The 20,633-nt window shown below is 34.3% G+C and overlaps 1 protein-coding gene across 1 annotated transcript in view; it reads right to left on the bottom strand.

The window, feature by feature from the left end:
- Positions 1-3,290: 3,290 nt before the first annotated feature.
- Positions 3,291-20,633, bottom strand: part of LOC144435662 (beta-1,3-N-acetylglucosaminyltransferase lunatic fringe-like) — a 43,914-nt gene continuing 26,571 nt past the window's right edge. Inside the window, exons 2-10 of the mRNA XM_078124262.1 lie at positions 14,327-14,375; positions 12,200-12,242; positions 10,142-10,201; positions 7,565-7,707; positions 7,080-7,194; positions 6,160-6,230; positions 4,727-4,821; positions 4,363-4,454; positions 3,291-3,509 (exon numbers count right to left, since the gene is read on the bottom strand). Of these exons, the coding sequence (XP_077980388.1) occupies positions 3,371-3,509; positions 4,363-4,454; positions 4,727-4,821; positions 6,160-6,230; positions 7,080-7,194; positions 7,565-7,707; positions 10,142-10,201; positions 12,200-12,242; positions 14,327-14,375 (807 nt within the window). The 3' untranslated portion in view covers positions 3,291-3,370. The remainder of the gene's footprint in view (positions 3,510-4,362; positions 4,455-4,726; positions 4,822-6,159; positions 6,231-7,079; positions 7,195-7,564; positions 7,708-10,141; positions 10,202-12,199; positions 12,243-14,326; positions 14,376-20,633) is intronic.

Raw genomic sequence — 20,633 nt, forward strand, 5'->3', positions numbered from 1 at the left:
ATAGTACAGAGACAGGTACCAACTGTGGTGATAATAGTACAGAGACAGGCACCAACTGTGGTGATAATAGTACAGAGACAGGCACCTTCATGCAGCACTGAATACACACATCTCAATTGTTCAAAGCCATCTTGAATATACATGTAAAATCATGAACTTGAACCAATCACATTGATGAGTTCAAAAGACCAAATGACACAGTGGTAGTATCTTCCATTGTGGACTTTGACCTTATACAAACAGGTAAAATTCAAAATGGCAACTTAGATTTGAGTTTTGGAACTATAAAACTTGACTAAAAACTCCTTGGATACATTTATTAGTACTGCTGTAAACTAGTGAACATTTAATGTTAATGATTACACTCATCAAGACTGCTTAGGTGTAAAAAAAAACAAAAACAAAAAAACTGTGTGGTTCCGATTACATTCAATTTTAAAGTAGGTGGGGAAGATAGATTTTTTTTTTTTAATTTTATTGTACTTTTTTTTTTCATGTGTGAGTGTCTAGTTCAGATTTTCCATTGTTTTCCAAATGGTCTGTGTTGTTTATTTCTTCCTATCACATGCACAGCCATTACAGATTGGAAGAATAGTTTTATATTGTCTTTTTAAGTTGATGTCAGTTTACGCAACCACTATTTCTTGCAAGACTTCACGATTTTCACGATTTTATTATTATTTTTTCTCAAATACGTAAAAAAAGTTTAGGGTTGGCGTGAAAACTAGGTGGGGTCGGATAACCGGAACCAAACAACTTTTTTTTTATTTGGCCTTACCTATAAGGTAAAACATAATATTAAAATCTGTCATACTTTAATGCTGTTGTTCTATTTAATTCACATAATACTGTTTTTGAGGTTTGGAGGACATCATTTTTGTAGGATGACTGTTTGCTATTCCTTGCCATCAGTTTGATAGCATGGAAGGTATTTGATTTTCAACTATTGTCAAAAAAAAAAATGTATTTGTGACTACATTTGTATTTGTATTTGTTGATTTTGGACTATCACTGTCATCATCAAAAAAATAAAGAAAAAAATTACAAAACAATCAAACCTGAACATAAATTTAACAAAATATATAAATTATATTTCATGATTTTTTGACATTTATAAATACACTGTATACGAAGCCCAGATTGATTACTAAAATCACAATGCATTGGCATGTTGTCATTGGCACATACCTTTTCAATAAAATAGTACTTATGTTTCGATTTAAATAACAAGTGCTCAGTAGCTTACAACTTTCCTGTGGCATTAATTGATACATTGGTGCAAACCAACTGTACAAACAACAGAACTGAACTGATCTATACACCATATTTCGGTCATCGAGAAAAAACAAAAGATTTTACAATTGGCCACTGGGGGCGATGTTTGGAAGCAGATTTTGTGTCAGAATGAGGGCAAGAATGCAATGGCATACACTGAAAAGTGCCCTCTTCCAGTGTTAATGGCATAAATCAATGGAATACTAGGCCACCTACAAGTTTTGTTTCTTGTTTTTCACGTGTAACTTACCATGGAGTAATTTTATTCCCATTTATTCCTGTGCCGCCAGGTCTGCATGGAAAGATTAGGTACTCTACAAGTCTATTATTATTATTATTAATTTTTAGAAATACATGAAACTGATTTACATGCTTTTTTTTCAGCGTGATCAGGTTGGCATCGATCTTTTAGTTCTTATTTTTCCTAGCTTAGGACACCTCATACAAAGTTTCTATTGAAAATGGCTGCAAAGACGAATCCCGTGATATGGCATATTACAAAAACGACTCTCAAATAAGAGATACTTTTTACGACAGAGATAATGAAGATCTTAAAAATATATATTTGTTCTTTGTTTGGTCACATTCTTTTTATTATATTTTATTTCTAAATACTGTCCTGTTCATCACCCCATGCCAAAATTCTAACAATCACTTGGTTCCCACCCATTGGCAGGTGTGGATGTGACTCTTAATTTTGTCCAATCAAACTTTTGGATACAGACAGTATTATGGAAATGAGGTATATGTGTAATGTAAAGCTCAACTTGATTGGCCCATATGATTGAACAGCACTTGTAAAAAATAGTGGAAGACTTTTAGACAAGTCTTTGTCATTCACAAAACTATACTTTCAAATTTGGTCAAAAAAATATTTATAATTTTGATCGTAACATTACTTCTACATATAAAGATGTGTATATTGATCAAAGCCTAATATAGTCATTTCAGATTTCAACAACATACAGAGTAATCTCTTAGTAAAAGTACAGACATTAAAGACAAAAAGATCTATCTTGATTATCTATCACATATCAGTCTGACAAAATCTTCAAACATCTTTTTTAACACAGTAATCATGAGAACTTTGCTGACTCAGAGAGACAGAGAGTGATTTGATAAATCTTGCATAGATTACCATATGTTGTACTATAACTTTTTGCAAATAAAAAAACCTGGGTGACTCAGGTTGACTTTACCTACTTAATGCTCTTAACAAACAAAAAAAAACACTGGGAAATGTGGATAAAATATACCTCTGGAACTCAGGTAGATTTTATCTACTTTAATACTACCGAAAACATTGTTTCCTTCCCTCTGGAATTGTGTTTTAGATTAGTTCAGAAATCAGAGGGGATGGAAATACAGGTAATATACAATGCCCTTCCTGTGGTCACATGACAAGATCACATGACAAGTCAATGTCATTAACCTGTACACAACAGTTGAAGAAGATTGAATGATTTTAGCCACAATATACCAGATGAATTATTTATGCTTTGAGTTCCGAACTAATACAAATACTTTATACTACCCTTCACAGAAACACTGTACCAACACTGTTTTGGAATGTGAAAAAAAAACTGAATCAAAAATAAATGGCACTGCTTTTAATACAACAAAATATTGCTGGTATAATTGCACTAAAAAATTAAATTCTTTTCAATTTTACCTTGAAGTTTTGCAATGAAACTGAAGGAAGTAGGTTTTCTCACCTAACATGACCTTCTGAGAGTTATGAAACAATTATTGATTTAAAACAAATTTAATTAGAAAGTTGGGATGTTTTGAGTTTAAAATCATGATATAATACCGATAATTGTTCTAAATATATGCATGGAAAAGTGGTGATTTAGAAAAAGAACAAGTTATAAAAGATATTTGGCACTTGCAAAGTGCAGTTATCTTAACTTAACTTACTACATTTCAGATGAAATGAAATGTTTTACACCAGAATGCACACATTCTGATTTTAATTATATGACTGATGTCATGATATGAAATGCTGATGTTCACATTAACATTTGATTGCTCTGTTACCATGGTTATCTTGGCATGGATTGTCTTCAATCTTGCTATTAACTTGTTGGGTTTTTCATAGCTTTGAAATTGGTTTGTAGTACTCCACTTTCTGTTTTAGCTGAGGCATGACGTCACTTGGTGAGAAGAGTCTTGGCATGTTATCCGGGCAGCTACCTGTTCCAAGGAACATGGCACAGTGGAAGGACCGCAATCTGAATTATAGAAAGAAGTCATTCATCAAACCATGGCTTTGATATGCAACTATCACTATGGGTATACAGTGGAAGTGACAAAATCCATTAAGTACATGGATGGGAAGGTATTATACACAACAGAATTAGGGAAAACAGTGCAATGATTTCCAGTGAGCGAGACTCTTCTCTTTCATTGACAAACACCATTGAGGGGAAATCACATTTACATCTTATATCTAATTGTAACACTTCATATCATTGCATTTGTCTTACCTTTACACACAGCGAGAGGGGGTGGGGTGGGACAGTGACAGACAGAGACAAAGTGGAAGAATAGAGATAGACAAAGCAAGTGACAAAGGGAGAGAGGGACAGACAGAGACAGACAGACAGAGAGACAGACAGACAGACAGAGAGACAGACAAACAGACAGACAGACAGACAGACAGACAGACAGACAGACAGACAGAGACATAGCAAGAACATATGATAGTTGTTTTGACACTATGCCATCTTTTGTATCTACAACATTGGTGACAAAGAAGAAATACATACACAGTACATAACAAACTGTTGGTACAGTGTGACAAAAACCCAGTAGCTTATATATTGACAGCTAATCCAGACTTTAGTGCAACAATTTATTGCTAAATACATATATAAAATACCATTAAAACCTTTAAAATCCCAGCATATGTTATAAAATACCAATAGCTAAGACTGTTGATGATAGCATGTTCACTGAGGAAGCGTGAACTCCCGAGAAACAACTTATAACATCCATATTCTTCGGATTCAGTCTAGAATGCTCTGCTTCTAATATTGCATCTGTTCTCTCCAGTGAGACACTATGTTGTAATATATTACTTACCTTGTGGGATCCTCTTTGACTGGTATAACAGTACTGTCCATTGTAATCACATTTTTATTCTTTGCAATATTACTACCATAACTGAGGGTAACCTGTATCAATTAAATTAAAATCTGTTATTTCAATGTGTCAACATCCACTACTATAACTTGTGTTGTTCTGTATATTTGAATGACAAAGTTTTATATAATAATTTATGCATCACATCATATCACATAATATATATTTCACTAACTCTGTGTAATTACTACCTCATCATAGACCATATCATGACCAATGAACACTCAATAAGTGGTGCACCTGTGAACTATTAACATCGGTGCACCTGGGATGAGTCAATTTGCATATACGAGTTCTGTCTCACCTGTTGTGGAAGCTCCCCTTTCTTAATTTGCCACAATGCTTGTAAGTGAGAATTAAATTGTTTCACTACAGTCAATTTTTTCTTCAACAGCACTTCTGAAAAATTCAAAACAAAAACTTTCTTACTATTTCAACAACATAAAATGTAATCTCTGTCCCTGCTACCAACAGTCTTAGTTAGCTATAGGCATGTTTTATAACATATGCTGGGATTTTAATGGTTCTATGAAGTCTTACAACTTTAAAGTAATTTTTATAGATTACATAATTTACTCCATTTTTTTCAGCTATAATGCAATTCAATGTAAAATAATTTTTTATCCAAGACTTTTTCATGCAAACTCCATCCACCCCTTCTCAAAGCATGTAAAAAGGTATGTTTATAATGGAATTTAACTACAATTCAAGTTACATGACTCATATTCATACAATCTTTGAAATGCTGACAAGATATTAGTAGGATTTGGGATTTGATTCACAAAATTTAGTATAAAATGTTTATTTCATAGATTTTGAAGGGCTTTCTTTGAAATTCCAGGACCCTCCATGAGTGTACGAGTACTGTACTGTGTAAACTGTTATACACAGAGATTACATATAGATCTAGATACATATAAATTCACAATTAAAGTAAAGAACTTGGAAGATATTTTACAATTTATCTCAGTTGGAGACTGCAAAGCAATCCTTGCATTTACATGAAAAGACAACTTTATACAAGGAGTATTCTTCATTTCTATGACTAAAGTCTTGTTTCTTTTCAGAGATATATGCTCATCAATTTTGTGTTTAAATGAGTCCATGTAAATACTTGCAAATTATAACTATGACAGAATGCACATATTTAAAGTAGAATTACTTACTATCGTAGCAGCCATATCATTCAAAAATACATGGGACTAGTATTTGCATACAAGGCAACTACTAAGTGTATGCACCTCAGTGTTTACTGCTGATATTATCGCTAAGTTTTAGTGACACTTCAGCAATGCCTGTCACTCTTGTAGTAAAGCCTAACAAAAACACTGTGTGGTTCCGATTATGTTCAATTTTAGAATAGGCGGGGTAGGTAGACTTTTTATTTTATTCTTTTATATATATTTTTTTATGTGTGAGTGTCTAGTTCAGGTAGTTATGTTTTCTGTTGTTTTCCATATGGTCTCTGTGTTATTGGTTTCTTCCCATCAGACGTACAGCCATTACACTTCTTAAATTGATGTCAGTTTCCACATCTACTATTTTTTGCGAGACTTCACAGTTTTTGCGATTTTATTATTTTTTCTCAAATACATAAAAAAAGTTTAGGGTTGGCATGAAAAGACAAGGTGGGGTCGGGTAACTGGAACCAAACAATTTTTTTTCCAGGCCTAATCTATCAACATCTATATAAACATTTTCAATGGACTAGATGAAATCAGATGTCAAGAGACTTACCAACTATAAAGCCTATTGTAACATCATCGGGAAGACGTATTCTTTGACACATGGAAGTAAAAGTACCACCACTGTAGGAAGAAATATAAAATTAGGTAAATATTTCACTATCTCTGATTTTACTCTGCTAAGAAATGCTTTATATACTTATTAGTCTAGTGCTACCCTTGGTATTAAATCTCACAGTCTCTCTTTTATGACAGGTGGCAAAGAGATTATTTGATACCATGGGTAGATTTTGACTATATAAGTATGTGCTACAAGCTGATACAGTCGATACCAAACACTTTTAATTCCATTTATTTGAGTACAAAAATATATGTATATCAATATCTTGTATTTGCCTAAATGGTGAAAACGACAAATCAGCATGATATGGCCGCTATCACACATCAGAACACTTTTCAATAGTCAGGTAGATAACTGCTGCAAAGAATTTCAGGATAACCTGTTTAATTGATAAATTATATCATAACGAATAAACTGTTGGATGAGATTGCCAACACTTTGTAAGCTGTTTGTGGAATGTTTTGTAGCCCTTTTGAAGGGATATCAAATAAAAGTTGACTTTTAACGGGAAAATATACCCTACTTTAAAAAAAAATGGTAAAGATAAACTGTTTAAATTACCCTAAATTTGCAGCAAACTGAAAATCCCTTTTTTACGTTGGCACATTGTACATACAGTTTTCTGAAAATAATTTCCTAACCAGTCATCAATAACTGGATTAAGTCAACATACTGAATACTATGTGTATACCTAATATTTATGATTTCTAGTAAGTACTGGTTAGATTTACTTAACGTTTATGATTTCTAGTAAGTACTGGTTAGATTTACCTAACGTTTATGATTTCTAGTAAGTACTGGTTAGATTTACCTAATGTTTATGATTTCTAGTAAGTACTGGTTAGATTTACCTTGCATACGGACTCATATGAAGTGCCAATGCTCGACTGAGACAAAAACCGGCACCTCCAGTACCAAACCAAAATGATACTCGTCGCTGTAAAAGAAAATATGACTTGATGAGGTCTGAGCAACAGTATGACCCTACATTTCTGAGTTCCTGGTTTTAGTCTTCACAACCCACATTCATAGACAAACCAACAAACAAATTATTTAATGGGCTATGCCATACAATAGAACATTCACAATATCAGTACATAACTGAATGCTACATCTTTTGCAAGAACAGTACTATGTCATAAAAACAAATGTTACATAATTTAGTTATAACCACCAGAGAGGGCGCTCTACTCCCATCCACTGTCGAGAACACAATAGCATTGCTGTATGCACTTTGGAAGTGACTGAACACACTTTTAACTTTTGTTTTTCTATGTATTTCTTATCTCTCTCAAATTTGATTTTTACAATCGATGCAGAAGACTCACCGTTTGACTACTGACTCTATCTAATGCTTCAATGGGATGAGTTAAACTTGGTTTTCCCAGGTAAACATCATCTGTGTGCTTGTACTGTTGTAAAAGTTTGACTAACTGGACTGTATTTAAATAGTTATCATCATCTAAATGACAAAACCATCTGCAAGCAGAAAAAAAGAAGAAGAAAGTTGTAAAAAAGATGATCAATAAATACATAGACTTTTTTAAAAACATTGATATGCAATTGATAACTATACATTTAGGACTAGGTCATTCTCTATGATTCTGCAAATTTTCATATCCTAGGTTTCATTTTCTAGAATATTCAACCAAATTGACTAAAAACTATTCATTGTCAACAGGGAAATATTGCATAGGATTGAAACATCAGAACCGTGGAACACTGAAACCCACTCATACTTTGGTTTCATGACAATTTGTACAATTACCAATTTGACAACCACATCCTTTCCCACCTTCTTTGTATCATTTCCCGCCAAAAGTCCTTTATCCTTTCGTGTTTTGGAAATTCGATATTCTTATCATCATGTTTTCAACAGCATATTAGAGTAATATCACAACAAGAATATTGATAAATTGCTAATTATCAAAATTTGGGTACAAAAGTGATCATGAGTAAAACATTTTCATTCCAAAAATTACAGACTGTACATTTCTTGACACATGTCGTTGTAGTAAATGAAAGTTATAGGCTTTGCATAGATATGGTTTAGCAATCAGCAAAAGATACTCCAGTCTGTTTTTATATCGGATAAATTCTGGTTTCAAATAGTGCCATCCCTTCCCAATATGAAACTGTCTATACACAGACAACCCAAAAAATAACCAGTCATATTTTGGCAAATAAATTTGGTATATAAAGGCATTGAGCCTTCAAAAAATAACCTATACTATGAGTACTTGCTACATGTATATGTAAGTCCACATTCAGATTTAAAAAGGGAAGACTTTTTTCTATGACTCTTGAGTTAGGAATGTGCTTGTTTGGAAAGCTTACAGAAATCATGATGAAGGAGTAGGTACAGTGTTGTACATTTCAGCGATATCATTCAAAGCTTCGAAACTGAAAAGTTAGCATGTTGGTATCAATGACACTATTACGACACTACTATCAGTAAACTCTCATTCTATAAATGATAAAGAGCAGACAGTGATGAGAGAGAGATGGTTTAATCAAATTTATGTCATAAAGTCACTATAAACAGAAAGAAAACGACACAACAGTCTGACATTCTGATAAAATAAAAGACCCTAACAACGTTGACCTTTGACCTTTGAGTGTCTATTAGGTAAAAAGAGAATCAGATGAGAGAAAAGTTGTACATTACAAAACTGATGGTAAAGTAATTCTGTTCTGTGTGTACGATAACTTGTTCATCATTTCTGTTTAGTCACTTTTCAAAAGACTAAAACCCTGTAAATGCATCATATTCACTAATCAGTCGTCAAAGGTGCTGAGGGTAAAATCTTCATTTCACCATGGTTTCAATTTCCTGTTACCTGGGTTCATGAAAAACTGATATTTTCTCATTATTTTTATCACTTTCAATGAATAAAACAAGCTATATGCAATACTGCTACCTAAACAACACTAAACCTTATCTTAAACTACCATTCTCTGCAGGAGCACACACATAATTTGAGAGTAGAGTTACACAGCTTAGGCAACATGATAGTAAAGCACATTGTGTCTAACACAGTCTGTACAAACTGAAACCCAGTTTTGCTACAATCTAGGTGTAAAATACACATGTCCACTTGCGTCGCACACATTAAAACTGATATCAAATTCAAAAGACATCACAAGCTTGATAAACATGTATCTCATATGGCCTATTTTCACATACTCACAGACACCTTTATCAGTTGGTTTAACATGCATGATAAGAGATCATCGAGTGCCTGTGCACCCGACAAGACAAAACAACAAATTTTACTACAAACCAAAATATTATGTCACAGTGTCATTTTCCTGTAGTTTATCAAATTACTAGTTAAATTAATCAGTTGCTACAAATGTAGTAGCCATGATTCAATTACGGTAAACTCTAGTAGTTGGAATATCACATTAAATAATATCTGAAACAAAAGTAAAGGCTAAATCCAACAAGTTACAGAGTTACAGACATAGGCTAGCACAATTTGCCAGTCTGTAATGATCTGTGCACCTTGGTTCCAGAAAAGGTACATTGAATGTCAGTGTTATTTCGCTTTCATAGAGAGAGAGAGAGAGAGAGAGAGAGACAGAGAGAGAGAGACAGACAGAGAGAGAGAGAGAGACAGACAGACAGACAGACAGACAGACAGACAGAGACAGACAGAGAGAGAGACAGAGACAGACAGAGAGAGAGAGAGAGAGAGAGAGAGAGAGAGAGAGAGAGAGAGAGAGAGAGAGAGAGAGAGAGAGAGAGAGAGAGAGAGAGAGAGAGAGAGAGAGAGAGAGAGAGAGAGAGAGAGAGAGAGAGAGAGAGAGAGAGAGAGAGAGAGAGAGAGAGAGAGAGAGAGAGAGAGAGAGAGCGCTGTACTGTGAATTCTTCAAAATCAAATCAATACATGTACAAGTAGTCTCTTACCTTTTATTGGACTGTAAAAACGCATCATACATAACGGACATTTTACAACACAAGGCCTGCCTGTGTAGAGACGTTAATAAAGATATATCAAATGATGTACATCTATGAATATTGTTATCTTTACTCTCACTGAGATGTTTTTCAGTGAACCACTCTCTTCCACCCATTTCTTTTGATGTCTAAAGTCTTTCACATTTGACATGTCGGTCTTTTTCTTTTGCTAATTCTTGGTACTTTTTCTCTGTATCCTTTGTTCTTTCCATGCTTGCTTGTGTCCCCTCTACACATGTCTACCTACCCCATTTTCTCCCCTTCTCATCCCAACCATCCTCTCTATTCTTTCCATGTCATTCTCTCTCACACCTTCTCTTCTGATCTTCCACTGTCACGTTCCCTCAGTTTCTCCACCCTTACCAAAACTCTGTCTGTCTGTCTGTCTGTGTCTTTCTTTCCCCCATTCTACATGTATGTCTGTCTGTCTGCCTGTCTGTGTCTTTCTTTCCCCCATTCTACATGTATGTCTGTCTGCCTGTCTATCTGTCTGTTTGTCCATCTGTCCCTCCCTGTCCCTCCCTGTCCCTCTCTCACATGCTTTGCCTACAGTATTACAAATTATAGTAAGCAGTGACAACGTATCTACTATTATACCCCCATCTTACTTTTTGTAGCAAATTGCAAACTACAGTATTACAAATTAAAACATTTCAACTGAAAAGGGGAAGTCACAAAGTGGATACATGTAATCTCTATACTATGACTGACACAGCTTGGATTACTTTACACCACTTTGTGTCAATCATATGCAAAAGAACCAATCAGCACTGACAGGAGAAACCATGCCACCAATGAAATCACATCTTACACATGCCAGTAAATATGAAAGTTCATAATTTTTTTCATCACCATCTCGAAGTAAACAGACAAGACTATAACTTAGTCTGACATCAAATGAACCTTGAACCCTACAAGACTCTACTACAACTTAAAGGTGCTGTTTACGCCAATTTTACTGTCTCTTTATTCCAACATGAAATTTTTTGGCATCGACAGAAACATTGTTTTAATACAAACCACATTTTACAAAGTCATGTGGGTCAGAACAGCATTTATCAAAGTAACATTGAGATCATTTCAATGGCTTCATTTTCTCTAAGTGTCAAATCTCTCACATTTCTTGAGTAAAAACACAACATGTTTTATAACTTTGATATAAAAACACTTAAAAAAGAGGCTTTTACTATAAATATTTTACCCCAAGCTCTCATATTTCTTGAGTAAAAACATCGATTGTTTCATAACTTTTGATTTACAACCTTGAAAAATGACTTGTTTTGTAAATGTTCAACATGTTATAGAAATCTGAAACAAAACTTTGCATGGTACAAAATATTTTTAAAGTATTTGTCTTCTCTGGCTTAAAAAATGTGTGGTTCCGATTACATTCAATTTTAGAATAGGTGGGGTAGGTAGATTTTTAATTTTATTTTTTAAATTTATTTTTTCATATGTGAGTGTCTAGTTCAGGTAGTGATGTTTTCCGTTGTTTTCCATATGGTCTCTGTGTTATTGGATTCTTCTCATCAGATGTACAGCCATTACAGATTGAAAGAACAGTTTTATATTGACTTTTTAAGTTGATGTCAGTTTCCGCATCCACTATTTCTTGCAAGACTTTACAATTTTCATGATTTTATTATTTTTTTCTCGAATACGTAAAAAAAAGTTGAGGGTCGGCAGTGAAAAACTAGGTGGGGTTGAGTAACAGAAACCAAACAACTTTTTTTATTGGGCCACATCAACACCATACAAATACATGCAATTTTCAAGGACAGTATCAGGGTAAGGTAATGATTACAAATCACACCATATGTGGGTACATTGACCAAAAGTGCAGTAACAGGTTTTATTTGGATGAATAAAGATTATTATTATTACACTGAGATTTGAAATGTGTGCACGTATATATCACTTACAACTTTTATTTACTAAACAGTAACTATGCCACTGCAGAATACTTGCATTCTACAATACAGAACTGTTATTAGATTACTTCCTTACCTTGTGTGTTGGGATGAACAGTTTGTATCTATGAGATGCCCATCTGTAAATCAACAAAAATACAGTCATTTCAAATACCAACAGATTGGTAGTTACATGTGTGTATATTTATAAATGCTGAATGTCTTAGTTGTCAACATAGAATGAAGTTGATCATAAGTGATACGTTGAGATGTCAAAATAGTACACATCATTATTACAATAATGATTTGAAAGTCCATCCAATGTGCATTCAAAGCATAATATGACCACTTTCTAGGGTTTTTGGTTACTGTTGTGTTGATATTGTCACCAGTGTTGTTGTTATGTTTTGGTAAGGTGAACTTCCAGCTTGGTACATGTACATGCACACATGATAAATATTGAAAAGTAAGGAAGTGCCAAAACATTATGTCAAAATGTATCTGTATCTGTATCTGTATAAATACTGGAAACTAGCTCACTACTGAGCAAAATTTTTCCAGGGTTTCACTTTTAAAAAAAAAGACAGGAGTTGAATAATGAAAAGAGGGGAGTAGGTATTCAAAATCTATCATACAGGGACAAACCTGCTTGCAAATAATTTTGTATTAGTGTGACATGAAATTCAAGATTTTTAACACTGAAAACCAGACAAAAAATAGAACTGGTCCAAATTATGTACATGTGAAGATCTGGTTATTGACATCAAAATATTACTAGTATTCAAATTGAGCTCATTCAGGTAGTGTGTATATCAATTGCTCTAGTTACCATGGTAACGATCAAGGTTTAACCTACCTTGGAGACCAACATGATACATTTATCAATACAGGCGCCACTGCATTTCATGATTAATGTCAACAATTGCAACTAATCAGTATTCTATTCAGCTCTATGTTTTGTTTGATACAGGTATTATATTTTCAAATTATACAGTATCATACTTTCGAGTAAACATAATTGTCTTAATTAGTAAATTAGTGATAATTACAGTTTTTCAGTATGTAAATCCTGGTCACAAGTGATCAATCTTGGAGACATATACTACAGGGGCAATCTAGGTTTCGGTTTACTGTATATTATACAGATAGGGACACAAATTGTTGATATGTTGATACAAGTTATTCAATGGGTGTTGATGTAATTATACTCAGAGTAGGGTGGTGGTTCTGATGACTTTCATGACCTTGCAGTGTACGCTTTGGAAGACTTCCAATGTTTACAATATCTCGAATACATGGTGATAACATCCACACAACAGAGGCACCACTATCACCTGTTTGTGTAATCTACCAAATCGAACAAGAATAGTCTTAATTTGGGTCTGTCTTAGTAAGCCGAAACCTTGATTTCCACTGTAGTATGTATATGTATTGCACAGTCTTAATGTCCCTATGACTGTAACTGGAATAGTCTAAAGTCAATTTTTGGCTTTCAGTCCTTTCCCTTACCATGCCTGACATTTTGTTAGCGGCCAAAATCCCATTGTTGTAAACCACAGCCTCTTTTATGGTACCCAAGACGGATGAAAAATCCCCTACACAAATGGATTTTAGGCTTTAAGTATTAATGAAACAAATAGTTTCAAAAGTTTGTTCTAAGTTTAGACTTTTTACATTGTTGTACTCAATGAAGCGTAGATGACTACGTAATTACGCACTAGTACTGAGCCCTATCTACATCCAATCAATTTATAATGCATTGATAAACAACGACCTGTACCATTTCTTCAGACTAATACATGAGTACACAGCACCATCAATTACGAGTAAACAGGTCATTAGGTAATTAGAATGATTGAACTGTTTCCTGCAAAGGTTTGGTGTTTCCAAATACACACAAATTACAATGGGCAACACTGAAGTAAAGCACTTTCCTTATATGCTACACTTGTTTATAGCTTTCATACCAAGTGTAAAAGTATACTTTTTCAATCGGTTTATTTACAAGGCTAGCATGTGGCCTTTCTAATGTGGTAAATTAGCAAATGAAACAGTATACTTTTACACTTGATATGGATGCTATAAACTGTGGTACATACAGAAAATGCTTTACTTTGATGTTATGGGTTGTAAATGAAAAGTATAATGTTTCAACAAAATACCATAATTGGGCTTCGATATTATATGATATTATGTGATGATAGCAAATTGTCGCCATACTTACGTAATTTTTCTGAATACACCTCATCCTCACTGTCTGTGAAAAAGTACGTCTGCAAAAAATCAAAACAAACGTTTAGTTAATATTAAAGTACCATATACAATGTAACAGTGGTTCCTAAGGTATGCAAATCTATCTGTTTGAACTTCTCTCCTCTGTTACTAGGGTTTCCTAACTTTAGACAAAGTGTTTAAATGAATAGTCAATGACATTTATTGATGTATACATTCACAAATGTATGTATATTTCATAACAGCAGTAATGTATTTGCATTGTCATCAAATGCATTTCATTTTTTCAAGTCTTTTAATCAAAACCAACAGTCCCCCCCCCCCTACCACTTACAAGCGCACACATACATTTGATGCTGTAAAAACCATAACATTACATCAATGGTTTATTTTCCACTTATATCTGCATGTAGTTCTTTCTCTTTATTACATTATGGTTACCAACATAACAAGAACAAGGACCAGTTAGTCCTACAAACTACAGCAGGTAAATGGAAATATGCATTGCTGAATTTACAAACCGTTTCAAAGGAAACATTTATAAATATTGTATTGTATGATTTTTAACAGGAAAAGAATTTATTGTTTTCAACAAACAATTATTTTACACAACCAATTTGTCTGAAGAATCTGCACTAACACAACAATTGTATGCACTGGGGTAAACACTGCCCTCGCACTACTACACATTTTTGTAACTTGTACCCTTGGAATGCAACGACTCAAGTTCTTCACAAATAAACAGAATTCCAAAAGTAATTTCTCAATACCATGCATATTTAGTAATTCCATAATATAAATATATAAGCAAACCTAAACATATGTGAGGAACAAAGTCAAACTTGCGTGGAATTAGGACTTGCTAACTTTGATCATTTGTTAAAAAGTACTACTGCCAGGTGTTCAACAAATGTCTGTCTGTCCACACTAATGTGATGTGTGTACATGTGTGATTATCGGCTAAAATTCAAAAGTGACAACACTGGAATATTTTGGTTCCGCATAATTAAATTGTGCCTAATCTACCAGGACAATGTCCAGATTGACTAAAAAACGAGCTCAGAAAATCAATTGACTTCTTGAACCTTTTTCAAGTTGTATCTCGTTACATGATCCTAAAAATACACAAACAGAATGACCACTCATGTGTGAAAGTACTGCAGCATACACTGTGTTTCATAGTATTTTATAAAGTTTAAACTTCCAGTCACATTTTTGAAGTGTCTGAGGTGTTGCACCTGTTCAGACCAGGGGATTGCATTTCTTGCTGTGTTTTCATGTTTTCGCTGTTATTATACTGACAGTTTGAAACGCTTTGGCATTCCACTGTTTTCTGTCCTAACAGTTTGAATTGTTTTGATATTCCGATGCTTTTGTGCTAGTGACAGTCTGAACTGTTTTGATCATAAACACCTTCTCAAAGCCGAGTTCTTGCACCTGCAATGTCATGTCAAGGAAAGATTCCACATGGACAATCATGTACAAGTGATGGTCCATAGTCAAAGCTCTCAGAGACTGAAAGTTTCAATTCAAGTTTAACACCTATATTGTGCTAAACTGTAGTTGGTAAAAACTAGTTTAGATCTCTCTCTCTCTCTCTCTCTCTTGCACAATATGTCTAAAGATTCTATTCCACTAGCCTTCACTGGAAAACATATGTGCTTCAAATGTCTTCACTAAAATAGAGAACAGCATAGTCTAATAACAGTGTACATTTTGGTATATATTTCTTTCTTCTTCTTTTTTTACAATTGTTACTACTTCAAGAATCAAATCACAGAGCGCAGCAATGATGTTACCTTTTTTAGTAACAGATTTCCCTCTCTGATCTTTATATGAAAGGAGGCACACCAAAGGCATTATCCAGGGTTAATACATTGTTCCGAATCCGGGACAAAATAGATTTCAATGGGACCCATTTCAATTTTCACTTGTAAGTCCCTGGGACCTGCTAAGATCTCAATATCTGTCTATGCTCTATGAAAGTGGCAATGATATTGTCACTTGTCACCTAAGTTTTCTTCCCATACACGCATATTGATTTACTTAAAAAGACAATGAACTATAAATAAAGAACAATGTAGACGATTGTACAAGTAACAACAAATGCATTGAAACTAAAAGGTGTATAATAACATACTATACGTGTATTGTGAGTGTTTGTATGATGTGTGAGTGCTATAAGCGACAATAAAATGGAACCCCTAATTTTTCATAAGGGACCCCCATAAACATTGATGGTACCTGGAACTCACTAGGTTCAAAGTCAAGTGCAACCCCTCATTATCTATGATCTAGTAGACCCAATTAGATATCATAGCATAGACTGTGGATGAGAAACTTCACATCCTTACACTACATAGCTTGTCTTCATCAAGACACAATGGATGATGTCAGTCAGTAAAAACAATATCATAACATGTCCTGTTACATCATAATCTAAGAATTTCTGAGAGATCATTGTTCCTCTCTACAAAGATCCCACGCTATAGATCTTCCAAAGTAACTACTCTCATTTCTATACACAGACAAAGTTCACACACTTATACTATAGTAAATACTTGTGTATTCATCTAGACACAATGGGTGACTTAATGTAAATAGTTAGTACAGACAATAGTCTGTATGTCCTGTTACATCACTGATAATCTGAAAATGGGGGTAGACCATTGTTCATTCATAGGTCCACTACAGGTCTCCTTGTGATGAATGCAACTGACAACTCTAAAAATAATGAATATGAAAGAAAAATAATTCTTGCACCAACATGTACAAGTCATGTGTATGTCTATACTGATTACAGTAATGTGCACTGTATCTTTGACACTCGTACAACACATCTGATATACCCGTCTTCATAAACTTTCATTTTTCTGAATCTATAAAGAAACATGTGGGTGTAGACTGTACAGATGTTCTATGACACATGACCCATTGGTATGACAAATCCATCTTTGGAGATAATTTACACCAATAAAATAACCACTTTGGTAATTTAAATCATCTGAATGAAGTTCCTTCGACTAAGTATTAAATGCTTACAGATGATTCAGTGACTCTGTCCAGACATGCCTTGTTACTGATATCTCAATTTTGAATTTGCGGAATGCCGATTGACTGACTGGGCATACAAAATTATTTTTTATTTCCAGTGGTGATGAAATGCTGCCAGTAGTTGGTGTGGACCTACACGTTGACCAACTGTTGCTGTCTGTCTTTGATGGATAAACACTATGTCAGCTGGATGTGGACGGAAGACTTCAAAACAAACCATGATATTTTAGCTTCTTTATTTTTTTTGACCAACCCCCATTCCATCAACTTCAGGGCCAACATTCTGTTTGTTGAAGAAGGAAAAATGTGCATTGCAAATTCCAAAATAATTAGGGGAGAAAAGTGAAGGTCGAGATCATATATTGTCAACTGCTTGGCTGGCTCCCAACGTTAACATGTACATGTATCTCCCTCCCTCCCTACTTGTTTCATTCAATATACTTATCTCATGTACTACATGGCGTATAGGTTGTGAAAAATACAGAAGACAATTTGTGTGTATGTGTATACTATGCAGTATAGCTGAAATGTTGGGAGTCACTAAGTCCAGAGATTTGGCTATCTTGCTCTAAGGATCTAGCCTCACAGTCATCCGGATCCAAAAGCTTGGCCAAGTTCCTCAGGCTAGGATTCAGCAATCTCCAGACATTCATTTTTCGAGTGATTTTTTTTCCCTGAAAATGGATATATCAAACTTTCTTGTTTTATGTTTCCATTAAATTCACAAGAGGTATGCACATATAATATGTTCTCAATGGGATCAATCTTTACAAGAAAAGTGACATCAACAAAAAATGGGCCCCCCCAAAAAAAGCTGTCCACATCCATCAAATATTCAAACAAGAAGTGCAACACCACTTTTACTTGTAATAAGAGTCCTCACTCCAAATCTTGTACCACGGCAGGATGTCTCTAACACAACACCTCGACATATCCAACTATTGTACATCTACATAATATACCCCTAGGCTTTAGAATGGATAAATGAAATCGCAGTACGGGACAAACTTCAGTTATTAAAGAAAACACACCCTACACAGTTATCGCAAGTCTATCATTTGCACCCCTCTATGAAATCATATTTCAACGAATGCTCAATTTCACTGCACACATGCAGCTGGCGACTGTTTTTATAAGTATACATGTCCCAGACCTTTTTATTTGGAAAGTATGGCTTGAAGATATCTGAATTTCTTAGGTTTCATGGGTGATGTGATGCATGCATGTACAGAAGCAATCAAGTGAAACCACTTTTACAGCAGGGAGAAGTTAACCGCTTCAGAACTACGTCTTGCTCTAATTCCAAATGCTACCACATAATCCAACATTGAAATGAGTGATTGAAGAGGGAAGTAGTTTCTTGGTCATTACATGTACAATCAGGTATAACATACACTGGTAGCTAGCAAATATCCTGAATGTCCAAATCCAGACATTTTCTGTAATTTTGTTTTGGAAAAATGGAGAATAGAACGTGACAATGCATATTTTAATTTTCACAAATCGATTACAGAAACTTTTCTTATAACCATAACTTTAAAATGCACAGAAGTAAAAACAGACCATAAACCTACATCAATGTCATTAAATTGCTTATACATCTGCACTATTTGTCAAATTGTTTTATTGAATTATTCTCAAAATTTATGACGTTAACTTCAACAGCCTTTAATTTGTATTCCATTAATGTCAATCAAAATAGGAAATTGCACGAAATCCTGGCTGAAATGAACGCTTAGATTCAACAAATTATCAACTCCAATTTCTACTGTTTTCTTGATTTGAGCACTCAATTTCATTCTGTTTTAGACTTTCGACTTCATTATGTTGACGGGTTAATTTTCTAGTGTGGGTTCAAAAATAATCATTACACAAGTTTCTTTCATTAAAAGATGATGACAAAACATTTCACTCTAGGTAGATTTTTAAAAAGTTATTTGTAATTTAAACCTACAAGCTACATGTAGGTTTTACCTGTTTGTATACATACAAATGTACAGGTATGGACAGAAATGGGTTGTTATCTCTGATCATGTCCTCTAGCTAGGGTAATGTATATACATGTACACTTGTACAAAGGTACATGTAAATATGTGTTCAACATTTATAGAGGATTAGATAGGTAATGACGTCAATGGAGTCAGGTACAAAAATCTACCATGCCTTAGGAATTAAGTTACACGAGTTTTTCAAGATTGTCGTTCAGTGGTGGTTTGGTTAATGTTCCTAAGTTTTAATAGTATTAAATTACGGGTAAACTACTTCACACACCCAAAATCTTACCACTCTTTCTCTCTTTGTTCTCCTCTATTTTTCAAGTCTCAAGAACATTAAATGTGCTCCTAAAATGTGGCCCACTTTCACACCCAACCTAAGTTCTAATACTAATGCCTGTTTCTATGGTAACGGTGTATAATTTACAGGTTCAGTTTAACCATAAAAACCCTTTCTTCAGTAAGGTCATAAAAATTCCCTCAGAATTCTTGCTACAGTGAGTGGACTCACCTTTATAGTGACTGTTTCCTTTATCTATTGAATTGTTTTTGGAAATTTATTGGGGGGACAAATGATTCACTTTCATATATATAGTATTTACACTTCAGTACATCTCATGATTTGTACCAAATGTATACTAGCTCAGACTCCTAACATAAAAGGAAGCAAACAATTCACATTACAATCCATGAATGAATGCAATAGAATACCCTAATTTACACACTCCAGAAGTTACAACAGCTATGTCAACCTGGCTTCAAGGCTATTAAATATCAATATTTCTCAATGTAAATTGTAATGACATTATTGGGACATAAATGTGTATATCTCTGATGAGACCTGTTTTTTTTTTTCAGTGAGTCAAGTGCAATGTACACTACTAGTAGTACTAGTACAACATATTGTACCATACAACAATGCCACTGAGATTCTCCCTTTGTTGTACAAGTGAATTGTCAAGATTCCCTATTCATCAAAGTAATCATTTGTGATGGATGAACACATGTTTACGACTCCAGGTCAACTCTATCACCCAATCACAAACTTTCCTCCGGCTTCAAGTCCTATACATTGGTTCATAAAAGTTGTGTATTTATTCACCTTTGGTTTGACTACCTAATTGTCGCTAACCAATTTGGCCACTGTTTAGCAAGGCTAGATCTTGAATGTGACATGTACTTTTCACTTTATATCTCACCTCCCTCACCTCTCCTCCTACCCCCCCCCTCCTCCCATTACTCCTCAAGGCA

This window comes from Glandiceps talaboti, chromosome 5 (genome assembly GCF_964340395.1).
Source record: "Glandiceps talaboti chromosome 5, keGlaTala1.1, whole genome shotgun sequence".
Classification (NCBI taxonomy): Eukaryota; Metazoa; Hemichordata; class Enteropneusta; family Spengelidae; genus Glandiceps; species Glandiceps talaboti.